Source organism: Mytilus edulis, chromosome 2, assembly GCF_963676685.1.
Source record: "Mytilus edulis chromosome 2, xbMytEdul2.2, whole genome shotgun sequence".
In the NCBI taxonomy this organism is placed as follows: domain Eukaryota; kingdom Metazoa; phylum Mollusca; class Bivalvia; order Mytilida; family Mytilidae; genus Mytilus; species Mytilus edulis.
The window spans coordinates 56667301-56691127 of record NC_092345.1 but is presented as its reverse complement, the minus strand read 5'-3'; the positions used below and the strand labels follow the sequence as shown (position 1 = coordinate 56691127).

The 23827-nt window shown below is 31.2% G+C and overlaps 2 protein-coding genes across 3 annotated transcripts in view; both read right to left on the bottom strand.

Moving 5' to 3' along the window:
- Positions 1-4087: 4087 nt before the first annotated feature.
- LOC139512477 (zinc finger protein 271-like) lies at positions 4088-10042 on the bottom strand. Its single transcript, XM_071300107.1, has 3 exons — positions 8002-10042; positions 5670-6967; positions 4088-4561 (listed from the first exon to the last, which is right to left on the bottom strand). Coding segments are annotated over exons 1-3 (3147 nt in total). The 5' UTR covers positions 9850-10042; the 3' UTR covers positions 4088-4560.
- Positions 10043-20018: 9976 nt separating this feature from the next.
- Positions 20019-23827, bottom strand: part of LOC139510286 (contactin-like) — a 40778-nt gene continuing 36969 nt past the window's right edge. For both annotated transcript variants that reach the window (XM_071296783.1, XM_071296784.1), the window contains exons 24-26: positions 23638-23753; positions 22699-22879; positions 20019-20923 (exon numbers count right to left, since the gene is read on the bottom strand). In XM_071296783.1, the coding sequence (XP_071152884.1) occupies positions 20802-20923; positions 22699-22879; positions 23638-23753 (419 nt within the window). In that variant the 3' untranslated portion in view covers positions 20019-20801. The remainder of the gene's footprint in view (positions 20924-22698; positions 22880-23637; positions 23754-23827) is intronic.

The window sequence follows — 23827 nt, the reverse complement described above, 5'->3', positions numbered from 1 at the left end:
GATAAAAAGATTTGATGGCAAGAACTAGTGCAGTCACAAGATAGAATTATCAGACATGCCCAATGAACCAGATACAATTTTTTTTTATTGGGGGTGGGGGCTTCTAACCTTTTTCCAAGAATTTTTCAAAATTTTAAATTGCTGCTTCTAACTGTGTTGTGAGATTTTGGATATCAGACCATACTAGGTAAATTAAATGCCAGATTTCAAATTTTTTAGATCTTTCACCACATTTAACAAACTTGACCTAACTGTTCAGGGTTTGACCCTTTGCAGTCGTATTAGGCTGGTCTTGGCTAAGCATTTCTCATAAAATGGTTGGGAATGAGGATGTTCACTAAGGCCTCTCAGGATTCAACATACAATCTTAATGTCTATCATTTTCATGGTTCAGGGACTGCTTGAAAATGAGAAAAGTTTAATGACCTGTGAATTTCTTACTTATTATGAGTAGTAAGATAATTATGTCTGGTATATTGGATCCTTGCAAGGATACATGTTTGTTAGACTGAATTCACCTCAGTCCTCGGTTCATTTATGAATGGTAAAGGAAAAAAATAATTATGAATATGTCTGTTTCTCACTCAATTACTAGTCTATTAGCAGCAGGTCAACTGCATGTAAATTTGTTGAATGGATTCATTGTGAGGGTGTACATGTCTTATTGAAAGGCCTTTACCTTGTTTTCATGGTTCATTGGTCAATTAAAAAAAAGCTGAGATGCTTTTATGAACAATCCATCCGAATTTAAAAAGCGGATATATAGGTCGCTGTAAAACCTTCCAAAATGAGAAAAAATATGAAATAAGGAGATGTGCTTTGATTGCCAAAGAGACACTTTTCCACCAGATTTTTTAAAAAGTTGATATAAGCAATTTCAGGTGTAATACCACCAAATCATGGTACGTCACATCCGGTTGTATACATAAAATGGATTGAAAAAAATATTCCCTTGAATTTGACAGTTGTAGGTAATTTATCCAACATTTTATTGCAGTAAAACATTTCTGTGTCATAAACATATATCTTGGATATTTCAAAGCCCCATTATTTTTTTATTTGGCGTTTTTATAGAATATTTTGTAAACTTGAGGTTACATGGTTACTTAATACTAAACCTTGTACACAGACTAAATAAGGGGAGAAATCTGTTGGTTAACTTCCAGTGATTGTTATTTTCTTATATGCAATGAAATGTTATGTGAATTTTTGTCGAGCCTTCGACTTTAGTCGAAAAAGCGAGACTAAGCGATCCTACATTCCGTCGGCGGCGGCGTCCACAAATATTCACTCTGTGGTTAAAGTTTTTGAAATTTTAATAACTTTCTTAAACTATACTGAATTTCTACCAAACTTGGACAGAAGCTTGTTTATTATCATAAGAAAGTATCCAGAAGTAAATTTTGTAAAAATAAAATTCCATTTTTTCCGTATTTTACTTATAAATGGACTTAGTTTTTCTGCGAGGAAACATTACATTCACTCTGTGGTTAAAGTTTTTAAAATTTTAATTACTTTCATAAACTATCCTTGATTTGTACCAAACCTGGACAGAAGCTTGTTTATGATCATAAGATAGTGTCAAGAAGAAAATTTTGTAAAAATAAATTTCCACTTTTCCGTATTTTTCTTATAAATGGACTTAGTTTTTCTGCAAGGAAACATTACATTCACTCTGTGGTTAAAGTTTTTAAAATTTTAATAACTTTCCTAAACCAGGGGCGGATCCAGCCATTTTAAAAAGGGGGGGTTCCTAACCCAGGACAAAGGGGGGGTTCCAATTACATGTCCCCATTCAAATGCATTGATCGTCCAAAAAAAAGGGGGGGTTCCAACCCCCGGAACCCCCCCTCTGGATCCGAGCCTGTAAACTATCCTTGATTTGTACCAAACTTGGACAGAAGCTTGTTTATGATCATAAGATAGTATCAAGAAGAAAATTTTGTAAAAATAAATTTCCACTTTTCCGTATTTTACTTATAAATGGACTTAGTTTTTTTGCCAGAAACAAAACATTCACTCTGTGGTTTAAGTTTTTAAAATTTTTATAATCTTCTTAAACTATCCTGGATTTCTACCAAACTTAGACAAAAGCTTGTTTCTGATTATAAGATATTATTCAGAAGAAAATTTTGTGAAAAAAAAATTCACTTTTTCCGTATTTTACTTATAAATGGACTTAGTTTTCTTCCAGTTAACATTACATACAGTCTGCAGTTAAAGTTTATAAAACATTTATTAGATTCATAAACTATCCTGGATTTTTTACCAAACTTGGAAGCTTCTTTCAATCAAAAGACAGTATCGAGAGGGTAATTTTTATTGATGTTTTTCCTCTTTTTTGTTGAGTCTGCGATTAACAGCAAAAGTAGGCGAGACACTGGGTTCCCTGGAACCCTTACGAATTTTATTTTCTATAGTACTGGACAGGATAAAAGTTTACTCATGCCAAGTATTTCTTTATTTGAAACAAAGATAAATTCTGCACATTTATTTAAAAAGTGCAAATTTAACAAAGACTAATAGGGGAAAATCAATGGTGGTATTACACCTACAAGTCACTAAATAGCCTTCCACAAAGAGGAAATTCCATACTGTATAGTCGGTTTTTAAAGCCACTAACATGACAAAATTTGAAACAATTCAAACGACCTAAATTAAAACAAAACATTTGACAAAAACAAGTCTGAGAAAGTGCAGGGTTTACATGCGCTCAAAATTACTCATAACTTGGGACAATGGCGAAACAGCTCAACATAGCAAACTGTAAAAGAAAGTTTCTTGTTTAGTTTTGGTAAGGTCCATTACGTTAAGCAAAAAGATAACCAATTTATTGTAAAGTGTACATGTCTTTCAAGCAGACATCATCTGACCTTGACCTGATTTCCATGGTTCATTGGTCAATGTTGGGTTTGTGTTTTGTTACTTTTTTCAGTTAATATACTGAGTGCCTGTAAAAATATAACTTCATATTCAATTTAATTTTCCATCATTTTTTTTCAGTTTAGAAACTTGCATAATGTGATCACACTGGTACTAAATGCAAAGGAAAAGTGTTAGTCTCCCTTACTTTCAATGACCTTTCCTCAAAGTTTTTTTTAATTTTTGATTAAAAACGTTGAATTTCTATACATCAAAATCTGAAATGCAAGCTCTAAAAGTGCTAGTTTTGTTTTTTGAATGCATATTCTTATACAATCTGATTAAAATATAGCTTTTAATTAAATTGATGCTAATAGGTTTTCAAAATCGTAGAACAATTGGTCATTTCCAAAAGAATATCTGGGTTTGTTGTTTTATTTAATGGAAAATGCATGTAGGAGTTGAGATTTTATTGACACTAAGAATATACTTGAGATGTCAAATATATGCAAGGTGTAGTATGGAATTATTGTACAAAGGTGTACTACATGTCTAACTGTCGGGTGTCATCAGACTTTTAACCTCATTTCCAGTTCATTCTCAATGGAAGTTTTGTTCCGTTTCTTATTTACTATAAGCACTAGGTAAACTATACTTCGTACATGTCTTGCAGGTACCATCTGACATATAGACCACATTATTTCCCATTGGTCAATGTTTAGGTTCTGGTTTTACATATCAACAGGATAACTAAATAATTTAGTGTACATTTGTATATCATTGGTTTACTTAAAATTGCAACTGCTCGCATTTAATATGTGCCTACAGACACTAGCGATGTCATCCATTTTGTGTCACTGATGAAGGTAATTTTACAAGTAAAATCAAAGAACTTAGATAATTATGTGATTTCACTTATCAACTTTTTGGGAGACGTATAAGTTATAAAATGAGAGCAAGAAAACCAAAGAAGAATTAAAAGAACAGTCTTAGACCAACTTTGTCTGAAGGGGCTGCAGTATTTATTCCTAGTACTAACGTTTAAAAGTTCTTGTTTGCAGTTATTACAATCAACTGAGAATCTGAAACTCAAATTTTATAGACAGCACAACAATAAAAGACTTGCTCACTGTTCAAGACAGTAACTGTAAGTTCCGTAAATTTACATGTATCATTTGGTCAATCAGCAATCATAAAACATCTCCTTATTTAAATCAAAAGCATAAACTGAACTGGTTGATTTCCATCAACCATAGTATCGCATTTTTTTATGCAGGTGTAAGAGATACAAAGACAATATGTTCTTTTTTTTTTTAATTTATATACAAGATTTTTTTTATAGAAAAATGAAAAAAAAGAGTTGTATAAAAAGTAATCATAAAAATCGTAAAAAAGTAACAACAAACGGATAAGGAATTAGCCATCTCATCCTTCAAGAGTTATTTACTTAAAAACGTTTATATTTGATGAAATGTAATACGGAAATAATTTGATCAATTCCTGCAGCATGCTCCTCTTCAACATGTAACGAATTCTTAAACAAAACGTGTTTCACATACATGAATGTTTCTAGAGCTACGACGATGTTGGGAAGACATCTGCGACCTTTCACCGTCGGCTTTATTATGTTTTGTGTTTGAGTAATCCTTCACGCTTCATATAGAAAATTTATCAGTAAATCAAATCGTTTTTGTCGAGCCTGCAACTTTTGTTGCAGAAAGCTCGACATAGGGATAGTGATCCGGCGGCGGCTACGGCGGCGGCGGCGGCTACGGCGGCAGCGTTAGCTCACTTCTTAAAAGCTTTATATTTTAGCAGGTGGAAGACCTGGATGCTTCATACTTTGTATATAGATGCTTCATGTTACGAAGTTTCCGTCAGTCACATGTCCAATGTCCTTGACCTCATTTTCATGGTTCAGTGACCACTTGAAAAAAAAGTTCAAATTTTTTGTAATGTTGAATTCTCTCTTATTATAAGTAATAGGATAACTATATTTGATATGTGCGTACCTTGCAAGGTCCTTGTGTTTGTCAGACAGTTTTCACTTGACCTCGACCTCACTTCATGGATCAGTGAACAAGGTTAAGTTTTGGTGGTCAAGTCCATATCTCAGATACTATAAGCAATAGGGCTAGTATATTCGGTGTATGGAAGGACTGTAAGGTGTACATGTCCAACTGGCAGGTGTCATCTGACCTTGACCTCATTTTCATGGTTCAGTGGTTATAGTTAAATTTTTGTGTTTTGGTCTGTTTTTCTCATACCATATGCAATAGGTCTACTATATTTGTTGTATGGAATGATTGTTAAGTGTTCATGTCTAGCGGGCAGATGTCATGTGACCTTGACCTCATTTTCATGGTTCAGTGGTCAAAGTTAAGTTTTTGAGTTTTGGTCTTTTTATCTAATGCTATATGCCATAGGTCAACGATATTTGGTGTATGGAAATATTTTATGATCTTTATGTCAGTCGAGCAGGTTTTATTTAACCGTGACCTCATTTTCACGGTTCATTGAACAGTGTTAAGTTTTTGTGTTTTGGTCTATTTTTCTTAAACTATAAGTAATGTGTCAACTATATATGTTGTATAGAAGCATTGTTAGCTGTACCTGTCTGCCTGGCATGGTTCATCTGACCTGGACCTCTTTTTCAAGGTTCATTGGTCTTTGTTTAGTTATCTTGGTTAATGTTAAGTTTATGTGACAGTTGTAATAAAGCTTAGCTTTATACTTAGGACTATCAACATAATATCAATGATTAGTATAGAAGGCGAGACATTTCAGCGTGTGCACTCTTGTTGTACTATTTCAATATAGTACCGTGCAGACAACACCTTCCAGTTGTCATACAGGGATGTGATTGTTCAATTCTAATTCGCGAACGCGTATTATAAGTTATGGTGGGCGGTTCTTGGTTAGTTCTGGTGGACTTTGTCTTAATGCAATTTTCCATTTCCTGAGAAAATAAATCAGTTTGGTCTCCAGACGAATTCTTGTGAAATGCAATACTGTGTTCAGAATTTACCGCCTGACCAATGTCAACTTTACACTCGAAATTGGGAATTTCCGAATCAATGTGATCATTTGAAAGCTGTTTCTCACAGTTTGGAACACCAGGGATGTTTTCATGCATAAACCCATGATTAAGATCAACTAATTCTGCTTGAGAAGGTTTATTGTCATTTTCGATATGATTGGTTTTATCAAACATTTCTGGGTTAATAATGACACCCAACTGATCAATGTTTTCATTCTTCATATTGCAACCTACACTTACATGTGAGCGATTTAGATCGACTGATTCTGCTTGAAGTTCGTTGCCATTTTCAATGTGATTGCTTTTATCAAACATTTCTGGGTTCATGAATATACCTGAATGATCAGTGTTTTCAATCTTTATGTTGGAAGCTAGACTTACATGTGAGCGATTTAGATCGATTGATTCTGATTGAGGAAGTTCATCGTCATTTTCAATATGGTTGCTTTTATCAGATATTTCTTGGTTGACGACACCTGATTGATGAATGTTTTCATTCTTCGTGTTGCAAGCTACACTAACTTGTGAGCGATTTAGATCGACTGATTCTGCTCGAGTAAATTTATCGTAATTGTCTATATGATTGCTTTTATCAAACGTTTCATGGTTAATAAAAACACCTGCCTGATCGATGCTTTCATTCTTAATGTCACAAGCTTCACTAATATGTGAGCGATTTAGAATGATCGATTCTGATTGAGGAAGTTTACTGTCATTTTCTAGATGATTGCTTTTATCAAACGTTTCTATGTTAATGAAGACACATGGCTGACCAATGTTTTCATTCTCTGTGTTGCAAGCTACACTTACATATGTCCGTTTATTATCCAGAGAACTTCCGCCCATGCTTACAGATTTGACCCTTGTAGTTTTATGACATCTCATCATCTTGTGATATTTCAGCCCACTGTGGTACGTAAACTTCTCATCACATGAGTTGCATTCGTACGGTTTCTCACCAGTGTGTTTCCTCATGTGTACGTTTAAGTTGCCATCTCGGGCAAAGGCTTTTTGACATATTTTGCAAATAAATGGTTTGTCTCCTGTGTGTGTTCTCGTATGCTTCTGTAAAAAGAAATAACTTTTAAATTTGTGATCTAACATTTGAAATGTTATATTAATATCATTGCATTGAATTGTATTAAACACTTTGAACATACTAGTACATGTATATCATGTGTATAAGTGTTAATCGATTGAAAACTTATTGAACACGTTTTTGTAACATTTTTTATGTAATTGAATGAAGACGTATATACGATAAAATGGTTCCAAGTGTTTACGCAAGCGATCATCAGTTTAATGTATTGTCTTTTAAATGTCGATTTTCCACTTTTGATAGCCTGCTTGCGCTATTTTTACAACATGTACAAGCTATAGATTAAAGCATACTAATAGCATGAACGATAGTTTTTTACTTATCCGCTTCATTTGCAAATGGTCTATGCATATTTAGGACCACGATTAAGGAGACGTGAGGTATTGTGACTTTAACTAGACAGCAACCGTAAGTTACTAAAAACTATTAGAGGTCTACAACAAAATCAAGAGTGCACAATGAAATGTACCGTCTGTACCGACCATGATTGACTTGATGATGAAAATCTTGTAAAAAATAAAGTTTTGCTGCAAGTATCCCAAAAGCTTAATTTTATCAATGATCGATGAGGTCAATTTCAAATAAACACTGGCAGACATAAAAGTACACCTTGTACCGGTAATCATGCCATACACTAAATATAGTTCACCTTTTGCTTAAAAAAGTGTAAGAAAAAACAGACTGAGAAAAACTTGACATTGACCAATAAACCATGAAAATGAGGCAGTCAAGGTAATATGGTACATGACAGGCAGACATGTGCATCTTACAATCATTTCATGCACCAAAGACAGTAAATCTATTGCTAATAGTATATTAGAAACAGGCTTTACCTGGTTAACTAAATGTTAATCAATGAACCACGAAAATTGGGTCAAGGCAAATGGAACCACCAAAAAGACATGTGCAATAATTCCAGGCACCAAATATTGTTAACATAATTCTTATCACTTATATATAGTAAGCCTAGTTTCTAATACATATGGAAAATAAAGCAAACCTGTAAATCACTTTTGTTCCAAAATCGTTTACTGCAGTAGTTACAGTTGTACGCGAAGTCCTGTTCCTTACTTTCTTTATGGAGTAGTGCGTGCCTTCTTAAAGAATTCGTACAGCTGAAAATTTTATCACATATACCACAAATGTTATGTTCTGTAATAGTGTGGTGATATTTCACGTGATATTGTAAACGATTGCTATCGGGAAATGTTCGTTTACACGTTGTGCAAAGGTATAAAGGTCGTTTCACTTCTTCAAGGATTGTTTCAGTTGTGTTCAAATCGCTATCATGGGAAGACTCGGTTCCGGTCTCTACAGTATCTAGTCTTTCATTGCTGTTTAAACAGTTAATTTGGTCCAAATCACCAATTGTTTTGTTATGTTCACTAGGATGGGAAATTATGTTTTGAGTAAGATCACTATACCAATTTTCATCGCAGCTTTTTTCTGTATTAGATGTACTTTGTCCTATCAAAATACTGTTTGAACTAGAGCTTGATTCCAAATTACTGTCTGATATGACATTACTAGTATTGGAAACCACAAGTTTAGTCAAGTCATTGTGTTGGCTATTTGATTCCATATGTCTAGACAAGTCACGGTATTGACCTGTTGCTTTTGAAAGTCTTGTTAAGTCATTCTGATGACTATTTGAATCCACAAGTCTAGTCAAGTCACTGGATTGACTTTTTGATTCTGTAAAGTTAGTCAAGTCGCTATGTTGACTATTTCCATTGCAATTTTCGTTTGTGGGTTCTGTATGATATTCCATATGTCTGGTCAAATCAACCTTTTTAACAAATAGTTTACTACATTTCTCATCTGTCTGGGAAGCATGGGTTTTAATATGCCTATTCAAATCACAGTTTTGACTAAACCCTTTACCACAAACCTCGCACGAAAAAGGTTTTTCGCCTGTGTGTCCTCTCATGTGTAGTTTTAATTCAGTACTACGAATGAATCCTTTGTCACAAACTCCACAGACGTAATTATTTTCTTTTGTATGTTTCCTCATGGTGTGTTCTTTTAAGTTAAATTCTCGTTTAAAGCGCTCGCCGCAAGTATTACATTGAAACGGCTTTTCACCTGTGTGTTTTCTCATGTGTTGTTGCAAGTCACAGTTATTGGTGAAACCTTTATTACAAACAGAGCAATATTGTGAAAATTTACCAGCATGTATCTTCATATGAACATTATAATTACTATTGGTGGCAAACTGTTTGCCGCATTTATCACAAGAATATGGCTTATATCCTGTATGGATTCTCATGTGGATATGGAGATTGCCGTTTTGTGCAAATGTTTTTTCACATACTGTACACGCATACGGCTTTTCTCCCGTATGGGTTCTCACGTGTTTCTTTAAGTCCCTATGATTTGTAAAACCTTTTTCACATACACTACAAAAATGTTTCAAAGGTAGTTTTACTTTCTCGCCAGTATGGATCCTCGCATGTGCCTTTAAGTGACTGCTATTTACAAATCTATGATCGCATATGCCACAAATGAAAGGTTTGTCACCAGTATGGGCTCTCATGTGCATTGTTAAGTTTCCATTTTGTGTGAACGTCTTATTACAAAGTTTGCAAGCATATGGTCTTTCACCTGTATGTATTCTCACGTGTTTTCGTAGATCTACATTACTTTTGAACCCTCTACTGCATGTCGTACAGATGTGTGGTCTTTCTGGATCATTTATCGGATTCATCGTGGTCATATCCATTTTTAAATATCTAACACTCTCGGACATTGGGTACTTCTTTCCATTTTCACAAAGCATGGCCACAGTGACTTCACTCCCACACGCATCAATACTTTCCTTTGGTATTTCCATTGTCACTGTATTCATATAAATAATTACCCCTAACAAGAATAAGGACTGATCTTTTGTTTCCTTCTTAACACCGGTTTAATTGTCTGCATGTTGTCGAACTTTGTAAATGATGTGTATTTATAGCGATCCGTTCTCACAGGTAATAATCAACTCTTTTTACACACGTTTAAAAGTCAAGATTATCGATTGAGGTGGTTTTCATAACACTGTTCATTCAGTAAAACCGATAAATCTATTTTAAACTTTGACAAAGAAGTATTTAAATCCGAGACGACTATACCATACATGTGGGAAATTATATTTAGTTTGAGTCTTAAATTTTGTTATTCAGTTTATGGTGGTCTAACTATAAAGATACCATACCGGTAACTTATTTATCAGAATAGCCATTCAAGATCAGGGACGGTGCAATATTTATCAAGCAGGGGGGACCGGTGCAAATCGCAAAACCTGTTTGGAAAAAAGTATTGTCCCATGCTGATGTGATAGGAAAAAAAGTTATGTCCCATGACCTCTATTCATTAAAAAAGTATTTGTCCCATGAATATCATGAATATATTGAGTGAATAAAAACACAATCTGTACCTTAAATAACGTAAAGCAACAATATTTATTGTGATATAAATGTTTTTGACAATCATTTTAACATTCTCGACTAGTCTTGACCTTCAAATTTAGTTTTGACTGGTGTAAATCAACCCATCTAACTAAATCAAATATTGATCTTACAAAATTCAAGCTTATTAGGTAGTTTGATTTATTGCTGTGAAATGAAAGAATTTAATTTTACAATAGGTAAAAATAAAAATTATTATATATATTCAGATAGGCATCTTTAATTTTTTTTATAACTTTTTCATATCAACTTGGATTTTCATCAAACTATGCAGCTATCTTAGAAATATATTAAGCTTACTGAATCCCATGTCATTTAGTTTTTTGTTGTATTGCTGTAAAATTTAAGAATTAAAGTAATCTTGGTAAAAAAAAAGCTAGGATTTGCAATTAAGATAGGCATCTTTAATTTTTTTAATAACTTTTTCAAATCAACTTGGACTTGCATCAAACTATGCAGCTATCTTAGAGATATATTAAGCTTACTGAATCTTAGGTCATTTTGTTTTTTGTTGTATTGCTGTCAAATTTAGGAATTAGATAAATGTAGGTCAAAAAAGGTAGAATTTGCAGTTCAAACAAAATAGAGATAGTACACTTTACAATTTAATGGTTAAATTTGACAGCAATTCAACAAAAAACAAAAATGACCTGGGATTCAGTAAGCTTAATATGTATCTAAGATAGCTGCATAGTTTGATGATAATCCAAGTTGATTTGAAAAAGTTATTAAAAAAATTAAAGTGTACTATCTCTATTTTGTTCGAACTGCAAATTCTACCTTTTTTGACCTAGATTAATTTAATTGTTAAATTTGACAGCAATACAACAAAAAACAAAATGACCTGGGATTCAGTAAGCTTAATATATATCTAAGATAGCTGCATAGTTTGATGAAAATCCAAGTTGTTTTGAAAAAGTTATTAAAAAAATTAAAGTATACTATCTCTATTTTGTCTGAATTGCAAATCCTAGCTTTTTTTTACCAAGATTACTGTAATTCTTAAATTTGAAAGCAATACAACAAAAAACTAAATGACATGGGATTCAGTAAGCTTAATATATATCTAAGATAGCTGCGTAGTTTGATGAAAATCCAAGTTGATTTGAAAAAGTTATTAAAATAATTAAAGTGTACTATCTCTATTTTGTTCGAAATGCAAATTCTAGCTTTTTTTACCTAGATTAATTTAATTCTTGAATTTGACAGCAATACAACAAAAAACAAAATGACCTGGGATTCAGTAAGCTTAATATATATCTAAGATAGCTGCATAGTTTGATGAAAATCCAAGTTGATTTGAAAAAGTTATAAAAAAAATTAAAGATGCCTATCTGAATTTATATAATAATTTTTATTTTTACCTATTGTAAAATGAAATTCTTTCATTTCACAGCAATAAATCAAACTACCTAATAAGCTTGAATTTTGTAAGATCAATATTTAATTTAGTTAGATGGGCTGATTTACACCAGTCAAAACTAAAATTGTTTATCATATTCTGTTTCTGTTTGAATGTTTCTTGTGTGTATTTTTGGGCTAATTAAAATAAAATGTTTACTACTTAAGCATTTGAAAAAAGTGTATGTCCCATGCATTAAGATAATGAAATATCATCAGGTCCCACTACTTTGCACGTTGAAAAAAGTACATGTCCCCTTACCATTTGCACCGGTCCCCCCTGCTTGATAAATAATGCACCGTCCCTCATTAAAACTTCTGCAAAGAACTTGTGTTAACACAATCTTGGAACAGCATACATGCAAATCAATATATGTCAGTAAAACACATTTTCTAGTAGTCTTTAAAACCGACTTTAACGTTATTTACTGTCCACACATATGATAAAATAAAAATTCTAACCATGTTTCCGCCTCACATCCCACCCATATACCTGACGACGACTCATGCTGAATTGAAGTTTAAATGAAAATTACTTTTTTTTTTAATTCTAAATTCATTTTGATTTACACAATTGAAAAAAAATCTAATACGCGTGCTGTTTGTTGATGTAAATATTTTTAAAGGCAGTGGGTTTTTTTTTTGCCGGCTCCGGTAGAATAGCCTCTGTGGAGCTATTGTACCGGCTCCGGCAAAATAGCGATTTGTATTGAGTTATGTTTTTTGTCGGTTTTAAGACTAATAAGAAGTATATATACGTATTTTAAAAGAATAGAAAAATATATATATAGAAACATACACTTGAATTAGAAATCTTTAAGCAAATAATTCTTCTCTAAGACATTTATACAAAGCTTTCATATTAAAATTGATATTCCTCATTTTACACAAATGTTTTACTAAGAAGTCTCTAAAACATGTCTTTTTTAAAACATCTTTAAAACCATACATTGATACTTTTATTTTTCTTCAATAGGAAATCTGTAAAAAAAGATATTTAAAAAAAAGATATAATGCTAATTCGGCAAAGCATGCAAACCCGTATGAAAAAAAAACGATATTCTAATTAAAAACGTTTATTAAAATATCCTATTAGTTTTGATATAAAAAGTAACATTCAACAACCTTAAAAAATGCTTAACAAGCGTTACAAAACCAGTGCCTTGCTTTTGGTGCCTTTTTAAAAAAATTTGGAACAAGATGAAAGCGACATGAGCTGCACATAACATTTGTTTCTTCTGCGTCTGTATCAGTGTTGCGAAAAAATGCACATATACATTTTACATTTTATGCATCTTTCATAGAATAAAATTAATGCTGACAATAGATTTCAATGCATCTTCTGTACAATATTTCTTTATCAATGTTAATACTTTAATAATATTGTACCATAGACTAGATTATCATTTGTAAAGTTTCTATGGTTCTCTGGTTTTCATGAATTTATAGTCCTGACCTCGAATCACTTTTTCATAGTTGCACATAGTTGTCGTTTGCAAAGTGCTTAAAACCCTCACGAGTTTAGCGATAATTCAAGTTTGTTTGAGGAACAAATTGTCATCTTCCAATTTCGAACGTCTATGTTCAACATAAATTAACATGTGTACTTGTAATTAAATGAGTGCAGTTTGCAAGGCAGAAAAAGAGTAGTTGACATCTAGCCACACATATCATTGGTGCATAAATATTTTCAGTAAGAATTCTCTGAAAGCATGTCTTTTTTAAACATTGTTTAAATCATATATACATACTGTTCTTTAATATAGGAAGTCTGTAAATAATCTATATTAAAATATTTCAGTATTTCACATAGTCTGTTTAAAATCTGAAATAGGACTGGCAAAATAGCAAAACCCTAAAAAAAGTTCACTTTTTTGTTTGAGCTGGCAAAATAGCGACAATGATGCTATTTTGCAGGCTTTTGCCAAATAGCACATATAGTGGTGGATCCAGGGGTGTTGTTCCAGGGTTTGAAATCACTTTTTTGGAACGATAAATGCATTTGAATGGGGACATATAAATGGAACCCCCTGTATCCTGGGTTTTGCCCCCCTCCTTTTTTAAATGGCTGGATCTGTTCCTGACATAAGAGACTATTTTGCTGCAGCTGGCAAAAAATAGCCACTGCCTTTTTAAAATAAAAAAAAAAGTGAAAATACTTTATTAAATTGCTCTCTAATTTAAGAAAATAGACTCGAATGCAGATAAACTTTACATTTTCCTTTAGATACTTTCTTTTGAATGTAGAAAGCTTCTGTTAAAGTTTGGTAAAAATCCTGGAGGGTTTATGAATCTAATTAATGTTTTGAAAACTTTAATGTAAACTGTATGAAGAAAACGTTTTTAAGTCCATTTATAAGTATATACGGAAAACCAGATATATTTTTTTTACAAAATTTCCTTCTAGATACTAGCTTTTGATCACAATTAAACCAGCTTCTGTCCAAGTTTGGTACAAATCTGAGATAGTTTAAGAAAGGAATTCTAAAACTGTTTGAAAACTTTAACCACAGAGTGAATGTAAAGTTAAGTGGCAGACAAACTATAAGTTCATTTATAAGTAAAATAGGGATAAACAGAATTTTATAGTGTAGTGAACATTTATTGACGCTTAAAGTCAATATAATTAAAATATAAATCTCTGATTTCGTTATACTACTCATGTACAAATTTTCCTCATTACGGGGATTCGGTTGACAATCTTTCTCAGTTAGTTCATTAAGTTTCCTAAAATCAATGCAAAATCTAATACTTTGATCGTGACCATGACAACAGGGAAACGATACCAAGTCACGTGAGTCTTTCTCTATAACCTCTTATTCTAAAGGCAGTCTGTATAGTTTTAGTTTAATTGGTTTTGCGTTCCATGTATTTATTTGATGATTAACTATTTCGGTATATCAAATATCAGATAGGCTTTTTTAGAAAAAAAAACATCTTGAGAAGAACATAAAAACTTCTTGACCTCCTAATCCTCCAAATATTTTGGTCTTTTATCTTATACACCCTTTTAATGATAAAGAATGTCTACTTCATTCCATAACCAGTGCACTCAACACTTGGTAATTTTCAGATGTTGATTTTGGTTGAAGTTTCTGTTCCTCTTGATTTAATACTGTCCCTCCTTTGCTGAGGTGGATTATTATTGTTATAACACTTACCAATAGTATTATTCTTCCTAATGACTTGAACTTCATTTTGTAAGTTTCTTATACATAATTCAAGTTCTTTTATTTCCCTATCATCTTACTATTATAAGGACCCCATGCATCAGTTGTTCTCACAAAACCCCTCTTTTGTGTGTCTGTCATTCTCATATATAAGCAACTTCAAGTACGGGATACTCAAGCTATTAACCAAAATTCATTTGAGTTTGACAAAAAGATGGACAAAGTACAAACAAAGTGATAACTATGCTCCCAAACTTTTTTTCTAGAGTATAAAAAGTCTTGAGAAGAATTCCAGGACTGCAACAGTAGGTGAATGAAATGATTAAAAATTCTTAATCTATATTTTATCAATGTATAACTGCAAAATAAATATTGATAACATTTAATTATAGATCAAGTAAAAGGATATGTCCCAAACCCTTTTTGGCAAGGCACAACAAAGAAGTAAAATTAACTATTGTAAATTTTTTAATTATTATTATCATATAAAAACAATAAAATACAACCACAGTCAAATTTAATTGATGATATTTTCGAACCATAACACATGTTGGTAATCATGATTTCACTTTTTCATATCATTAAAATTCTACCATAAGAAAAATAGGGAACAATTTTCAATTGCAAAACTTTCTGTGACGTTTTGTCAAATCTATAATGAAAATTCAATTAATATTCCATCAAAGCTTTTTTTTCTCTGATAAACATCTTTTACTTTAAAGATGCCTATATGCAATATAGGATTCATATGGTACATGTATTATCATATATAATACAGAGCTTTCAAAGTGACTGATTTTGGCAATACTTTCTGATTGTGATTATTCAAATACATGCCTAATTTTTTTTTAACTAAAAACAATGAAAACATTGAAAATCAAGACTTTGATATTGATAAAGTAATAAAACATTCAATCTTCTTTTCTGAACTGTATAAATCGGCAACCATTATTTAAGACTAGAATTGGTAATACTCGAGTATATAGACTAGAATTGATAATACTAGAGCAAATAAACATAAAAGATTAAATAAAATTACAAAATCTGCAAAATTTTCACATTAATGATTAAAAGATTATTAGTTTGCAAAACTAGAGGCTCTTAAGATCCTGTGTCGCTCACCTTGGTCTATGTGCATACATGTATTAAACAAAGGACACAGATGGATCCATGACAAAATTGTGTTTTGATGATGGTGATGTGTTTGTAGATCTACTTTACTGAACATTCTTGCTGCTTACAATTTTCTCTAACTATAGTAAACTTGGCCCTTCAGTTACAGAGGAAAATATTTTGAAAAAATTTACAAAAATTTACCAAATTAATGAAAATTGTTAAAAATTGACTATAAAGGGTAATAACTCCTTAAGGGGACTTATTTGTAAATCTTACTTTGCTGAACATTATTGATGTTTACAATTGATTCACATTTAGTAATGATATGGAACACAATATAAATTAGATTCCTTTGAAGCTAGTCAAAGTTGAATGCTGATTTAGGTGTAATTCACAAACACTGTTTCTGTAAACACTAAAATGATAAACTCTCATTAATGCTGATATAATATATTTTGATTTACATTGTTCCTTTAACATATAATAATAATTGATTGTTTTATTTTTTCAGTACTCATATTTATATTGATGCAGCCAGTTTTTTATTGGTAAAAGAATCTTGAGTGCCGAAAGAGAACCAGAAACCTTCATACAAACATCCTGTTACACTGTTAAAAAAAAGTTAACATTATATCACAATGTTAACATAATATTACATTGTCTAGATGACATTAAATCACATTGTCTAGATGAATTCAAATCACATTGTTCAGAGAACATAATACATATTACATTGATAACATAACACAATATTACACTGTTCATATAATGCCCTTTATCCTTTTGGTTCCTTCATTTATCATCACCAATAAAAACCAGGTGCTCCCCAGGGTACAGCTTTATACGACTGCAGGGGTCGAACCCTTAACAGTTGGGGCAAGTATGACCACAACATTCAAGCTTGATACAGCTCTGCATTTGGATTGTGATCAAATTTTGACATAATATGAGTTTCTGACACAAAACAAATGTCAAGATCTTATAAATCTATTGTGCAATATTGTGCAATTAAAGATTTCTTCTTAAAAACTTTACAAAAATTTGGAATTTGAGAAATTTGGAAAAAAAAAAAAAACTACTACCACCCCCATTTTTTTTGCAATTAGTCCAAAACATGACATTTCTTTATACATAATTTACAAGTAGTGTAAGGGAGGTAAATCCGAACATACCCAACATTGTATGTTAAATGTTTTTGAGTTACCTTCCTTACACTGCTTTTAAATTGTCTTTAATTTCCCATTGACTAAAAACCTAATTTTTCCAATTTTTTGCCACTAATTCCAAAATATTTTGAGCCACAACCCCCCAAAGTCAACACTAACCATCCCTTCATGGTATGGAAACTTGTGGTATAATTTCAGAGAGATTCATACATTTAAACACAAGTTATTGTTTGAAAACTACAATATGCTAATTTTGGGCCCCCTTTTTTGCCCCTAATTCCTAAACCTTTGGGACCATAACCCCCAAAATCAATCCAAACCTTTTACCTGTGGTATTAAACATTGTGGTATAATTTCAGAGCAATTGAAATACTATAACACAAGTTGATATCCTGAAAGTAGAAAAATACTTGTTTTGGGCCCCTAATTCCAAAACGGTTTGGACCATTATCCCCAAAATCAATCCCAACCTTCCTTTAGAGGTATTGAACCTTTTTATAAAATTTCATAGAGATCCATTTACTTAAACTGAAGTTATTGTCCGGACACCAAATGTGTCTTCAGATGACACAGACGACGACATCATACCATTATACGAACACAAAAATTTTTTGTGGTTGTAAAAAAAACAGTGAAACTTTACTTAAATGAGTATTCTTTATATGCAACAGACTAGATTAATTCATGGACTAGAATATAATAAACTGCTGAAGCAAAGATATGTCTGATTTTTTTGTAATTTTGATAGTATAATACAAATGTTGAAATTAAAACTGCAATAATTTAACATGTAAACTATGCAGTCAATGAAACACAACAAAAGGTGCAGTACTACAATCTAAACTTTACTGGAAGTGAACAAAACTCAACTTTAAAAGTATTGATTTCTTTAAAAATATAAACTTTGGTAAACTGTTATATCTTCAGACAATAAAACCAATCAGATTATTATGCAAATACTATATATATAAATCACTAGACATCATGCAAAGCCATTCCAATAAATTTAATTAAGTATAATTTGGTCATTAATAAAAACTATTACATGAAAATTAAACCGATTTTCTAGGGTACATTCAATCATTAATCTGAGATAATTTTTATATAATACGAGTCTTCTTTATATGCAACTGACTAGATAAATTTATGGACTAAAATATTAATATTGACCAAATGCAAGTTTTCAATAATTTTAAGTAAAACATTATGACTAATGATTATAATAATTAAACAGATAACATGACATTTTATATTTTGATTAAATGGGGAAAGCATTACACTCATTATTCATAATAAGAAAGAACTGTTACTAAAACAGAATATTTATAATTCCTCCCTGTTACAGGATTAATTCATTGATACTTATGCATTTACAAATTATTGAAAAGTTACACGGAGCCTTGGCTCATACTGAACAGCAAGCTATAAATGACCCCAAAAAATGACATGCACATATTTTTCATCAATAATGACAGAAAGTTATAGAATCATATATAAAATAAACAACTACACAACCTTTGACCTTAGTGGTTTAAAAATGCTTACCACGAGTATTAAAAAAATATATAATGAATAATATTTGTAAAATACAACATATATGTAATATATATAAAACGTTTTGATATGTGCTCTTGATTGCTTGGAATGTAACTTAAAATAAACACAATTGTGGTGAAAATTTAACTTCATAAACACAACCTTTCATGAGCTTTTGAAAAAACACAATGGTACTACAGTGACTTGACTGTTAGTCAGAATATTGAACAAATTGTTCAGTCAAAATGCGAAAGTGCAAGGTAATAAATTAAAACATACTTACAATCCTATAAGAATTTAACTCCACTTGAATGATGTTGTTTCAAAATTAATTTTGAAACAACATCATTCAAGTGGAGTTAAAGTCTTATAGGATTGTAAGTATGTTTTATTTTATCACCTTGCACTTTCATGACTTGGCTGTGGTTTTCTACAGCAGTTTGTTCAAATATCTGACCTGTTGAACAATTTGATTTTATAAAACAAATTGCAATTTGGTCAGAATTTTGAATGAGTTGCAATTGGTGGAGAGCAACACTAACAGTCAAGTCACTGTAATAGATTTTAATTAAAGCAAAATTCACTACTTTCCACAGCTAATGATTTGAAATTATCCTTAAGTCATAGACTTTTTATAACAATCATGAATTAAGTTTTATTATAGAATGAAATTCAAAACAGTGTGGCTGTGGCCATTGATTGACACATTAAATTCATCCATTGACTGGGACAATTTACTTGAATGTTTGTCTGTAACGACCACTGTTCACGACGTACCTACGATAGACATTTAAACTGTGGGGTCACCTAAGGTTTCTTAACGCCTTTAATTATAAAATGATTCGAAAAATTAATCAGGAATAACCTTTATGTTTTGATTTATATAATTGATATAAATCAAAACATCGTGTTATTTCTGATTAATTTTTCGAATTACTTTATTAAGGTGTTGAGAACCTTTGGTGACCCCATAGTTTAAGTGTCTTTAAAAAGTACATAGTGAGCAGTAGTCGTTACATACAAACGTTCACCTAAATTGTCCCAGTCAATGGATGAATTAATGTGTCAATCAATGGCCACAGCCACACTGTTTTGAATTTCATTCTAATTACTCCTAGTAGTGTTTTTGAAATCTGGTCAATATATATAACTTATCACACACTTTATTATCTTTATTCATTTTCTTCTCAAGTGAAATCTAAATTCTTTAATTTATGCATTTTTAGAAGCTAAAATTGTGTAATGATCAAATTAATTTGGAACATGTCTACTAACTGGTTTTGAATATAAGCCTATTGTTATATCTTAGTCTATCAATACAATTGAAATTTGGTATACCAGGAGTTATTATAGATCTACAATTCTAATATCAATTAAACATGTAAATATTTTTTTCAGTATTCTCTTAAACGTTGCAAATTAATTCAAAATTTTAATGTTTTCAATACAAAAACTATGTACATTATTATATCAACACAACTATTTACAACTACATTATGAAGGAAAACATGCAGTGTATAAATATAATTGCATAGCCATGGGAATCTTCTAATTTCTTACTTCAAAACAATTAAAAAAAATAATGGAAGTTAAACAACCTGTCTACAAGAATGCTGATATGGCAAGCTCCTGCTAAAAAGATTAATATAAAAAATTAACAATATACAATTATGCTTCAACACTATCCATAACTGACTTTTGATTTTCAAAATATAATTTATATTGGAAGACTCATAATCCTAAAGATAGTCAAACCATGATAAGAGTCATCATAGCTTTCATATCATATGTCAATTCTAAGAGATTCTGTCTCCAAATATAATAAAGACATATAAAAAAATATTAAAAAAATATGAAAAATTACATGTAAAATATACCAAAAAAGTATTTTTCATTGTCTTTTAATAAAAGAGTTATTAAGAAGGACTAGAATAATTTGATAATTATCTGCTTTGTTTTAATTTATAACCAGGAAATAATGGACATCACTATAGAACCAATCAGTAGAAAGACGGACATGTAAACTGCATCTCCTCCAGCTCTGAATTCTGTTAATGTCTGATCAATAGCTACATTGGAGCCACCTACAATTATTATAAAAACAACATTTAAAACTAACTGTATGTAAAAGACAATGGGTATATATAAATAGGATAAAGGGTATATATAGATATGATAGCAACAAAAGGAACTAGAGGCTCTCAAGAGCCTGTGTCGCTCACCTGTTACTGTATTTACTGATGTCGGCCATCTTGGTTGGTAGGCGGGGTCATTAGACACTTTTTTTAAAAATAGATACCCTAGTAATGATTGTGGCCAAATTTGGTTAAATTTGACCCATAGTTTTAGAAAAGAAGATTTTTGTACAAGTTACAAAAATGACAAAAAGTTGTTCAATATTGACTATAAATCCTTAAGGGATTCTCTGACAATTTTGGTCATGTTGACTTATTTGTAGATCTTACTTTGCTGAACATTATTGCTGTTTACAGTTTATCTCTATCTATAATAGTATTCACAGTTTATCTCTATCTATAATAGTATTCAAGATAATAACCAAAAACTGCAAAATTTCCTTAAAATTACCAATTTTAGGGCAGAAACCCAACAACGGGTTGTAGGATTCATCTGAAAATTTGTGAGGGGATAGATCTTATTCTGATGGACATTTAAATCTTGAAAGATTTGCCCTAAATGTCTAAGTTTCAAAGATATAAAGCAAAAACTGCATTTTACCACTATGTTCTAATTTTAGCCATGTCTGCCATTTTGTTTGGTAGTTGGGGTCATCGGACAAATTTTTTAAACTATATACCACAATTATGATTGTGGCCAAGTTAGTTTAAATTTGGCCCAGTAGTTTCAGAGAAGAAGATTTTTGTACAAGTTACAAAAAATAACAAATTGACTATAAAGGGCAATAACTCCTTAAGGGGTTGACTGACAATTTTGGTCATGTTGACTTATTTGTAGGTCTTATTTTGCTGAACAATATTGCTGTTTACAGTTTATCTCTATCTATAATAGTATTCAAGATAATAACCAAAAGCTGAAAAATTTCCTTAAAATTACCAATTCAGGGGCAGCAACCCAACAACAGGTTGTCCGATTTGTCTGAAAATTTCAGGGCAGATAGATCTTGACCTGATAAACAATTTTACACCATGTCAGATTTGCTCTAAATGCTTTGGTTTTAAAGATATAAGCCAAAATATTTTTAGCCATGGTGGCCATCTTGGTTTGATGGCAAGGTCATCAGACACATTTTTTAAACTAGATACACCAAGGATGATTGTGGTCAAGTTTGGTTAAATTTGGCCTAATAGTTTCAGAGGAGAAGATTTTTGTAAAAGTTTACGGACGACGAACGCAAGACACCGGACGCCAAGTGATGAGAAAAGCTCACTTGACCTTTCAGGTCAGGTGAGCTAATAACAAAATGAAATGTATGTAAATGAAATGTATTGCTCACCTGATATTTTTACATACAATTGATACTTGATACATAGAAACAAGATTATTTGTGAAGAGTGAGATCAAAGTCTTGTCATGCTAATTATTTCAGTTGGACATAGTTTTTATCTGTTTATTAATAAAATGATACTTTTCAAGATAAAAGGCAAATATCACAAAAGGTTAAAACAGCAAGGAGTCATATTGATCATATAGGTCAATTTGCAAATAATATGTAATTATTGAGGTCAATTTGAAAAGAAATAGTATATCTGTAAATGTAAAAAAGAATCAATTTGACCTATCAATGTGTAAAATCAAGTGTTTTTAAATTTATTCATGCATGTCATCTGGGAAAACAAACAGTTTGATATGTTACCAGATATTGAACTATCTAGACCTTTACCTGTCAATGTGAAATAAAGTGTAATAGACTTTTTGCCTTCACCACCATCACTTATTGCTGCTATTCTAACTGCATAGATAATTCCTTTCTTCAAATTGGTTAGGATATAAGAAGTGACCAGTCCATCAGTGTCAATTTCTTCTGCTGATCTAAAGTGCTCATTTGAAGGCCAAAGATACAACTGAAAGATACAATTTTATGTATAAAGATGATGCATGCATATTTTTAATCATTGTAGGGTCATATTCCATATAAAAATGTTTTATTTGATCATAAACATATAATTTCAGAGATTGAAACTCTTTTAATAGCCACATTATTAAATGAAAACTATAATGACCTCTCCTGATTTTCTCACTTCTTTTTTATGTTCTGACATGTTCAATTTGTTATTTTTTTTTCATTTTTCAGAGTTTTTTCTAAATACATTTAATATCAGGCTTTTCAATAAATATTTAAGCCATTTTTTTCTGATCCATTTTAATCCCTTAACACTAAGTAAAAAATGGCAATCAAGGTAATATTTTGGGCATACAATTGATTTATATACTAACATTGAGAATTAAATTGTGGAATGAGGAATAATTCATACTTCTGTTATATAGTACATCTGTGAAGCTCAAAAATATAAAAATATACCAGTTAACGATTTCTTGATTAGTATTGCAGGTATATAAATAAACCCATCATAGATACCAAGATAAATTTCAAACATGTTAGGTCCTTTTAAGAAATTAGATGATTTTAATTTGTGCTTAAACTCTTTTCCACTAAAGGGTAATGTAACATCAAGAGATCCCTATCTGATGTCAATCTCTCTGGTATTAAAGTGGTTGAAATATTCAAATGATATTCTATTTATAAAATTCTCTATAAGTTGCTACATCTAACCTTGTAAAATAAACAAGAAATTCATAAATATATAAGATTAAAACGTACCCTATAATTTACAATAGTTGCTTCGTCAAATTCAATCAAAATACCTCTCCATTTGAGTACAACTGATGTAGCTGAATGAGAGTATACTGCTACTTCTGTTGGGTATAATCTTGATGCTGTAACAAAACCAATAATAGTTTAACTTTCATATACAATTTATTGGTTCTTGACCTAAAATTGTTTACTTTTA

Excerpts from the sequence above, each read along its gene's own strand:
- LOC139512477 (XM_071300107.1), bottom strand. The coding sequence starts at position 9,849 with ATGAATACAGTGACAATGGAAATACCAAAGGAAAGTATTGATGCGTGT. Across the intron at positions 6,968-8,001 it reads GGAACAAAAGTGATTTACAG|AAGCATACGAGAACACACAC; the intron begins GTTTGCTTTATT and ends TTCTTTTTACAG.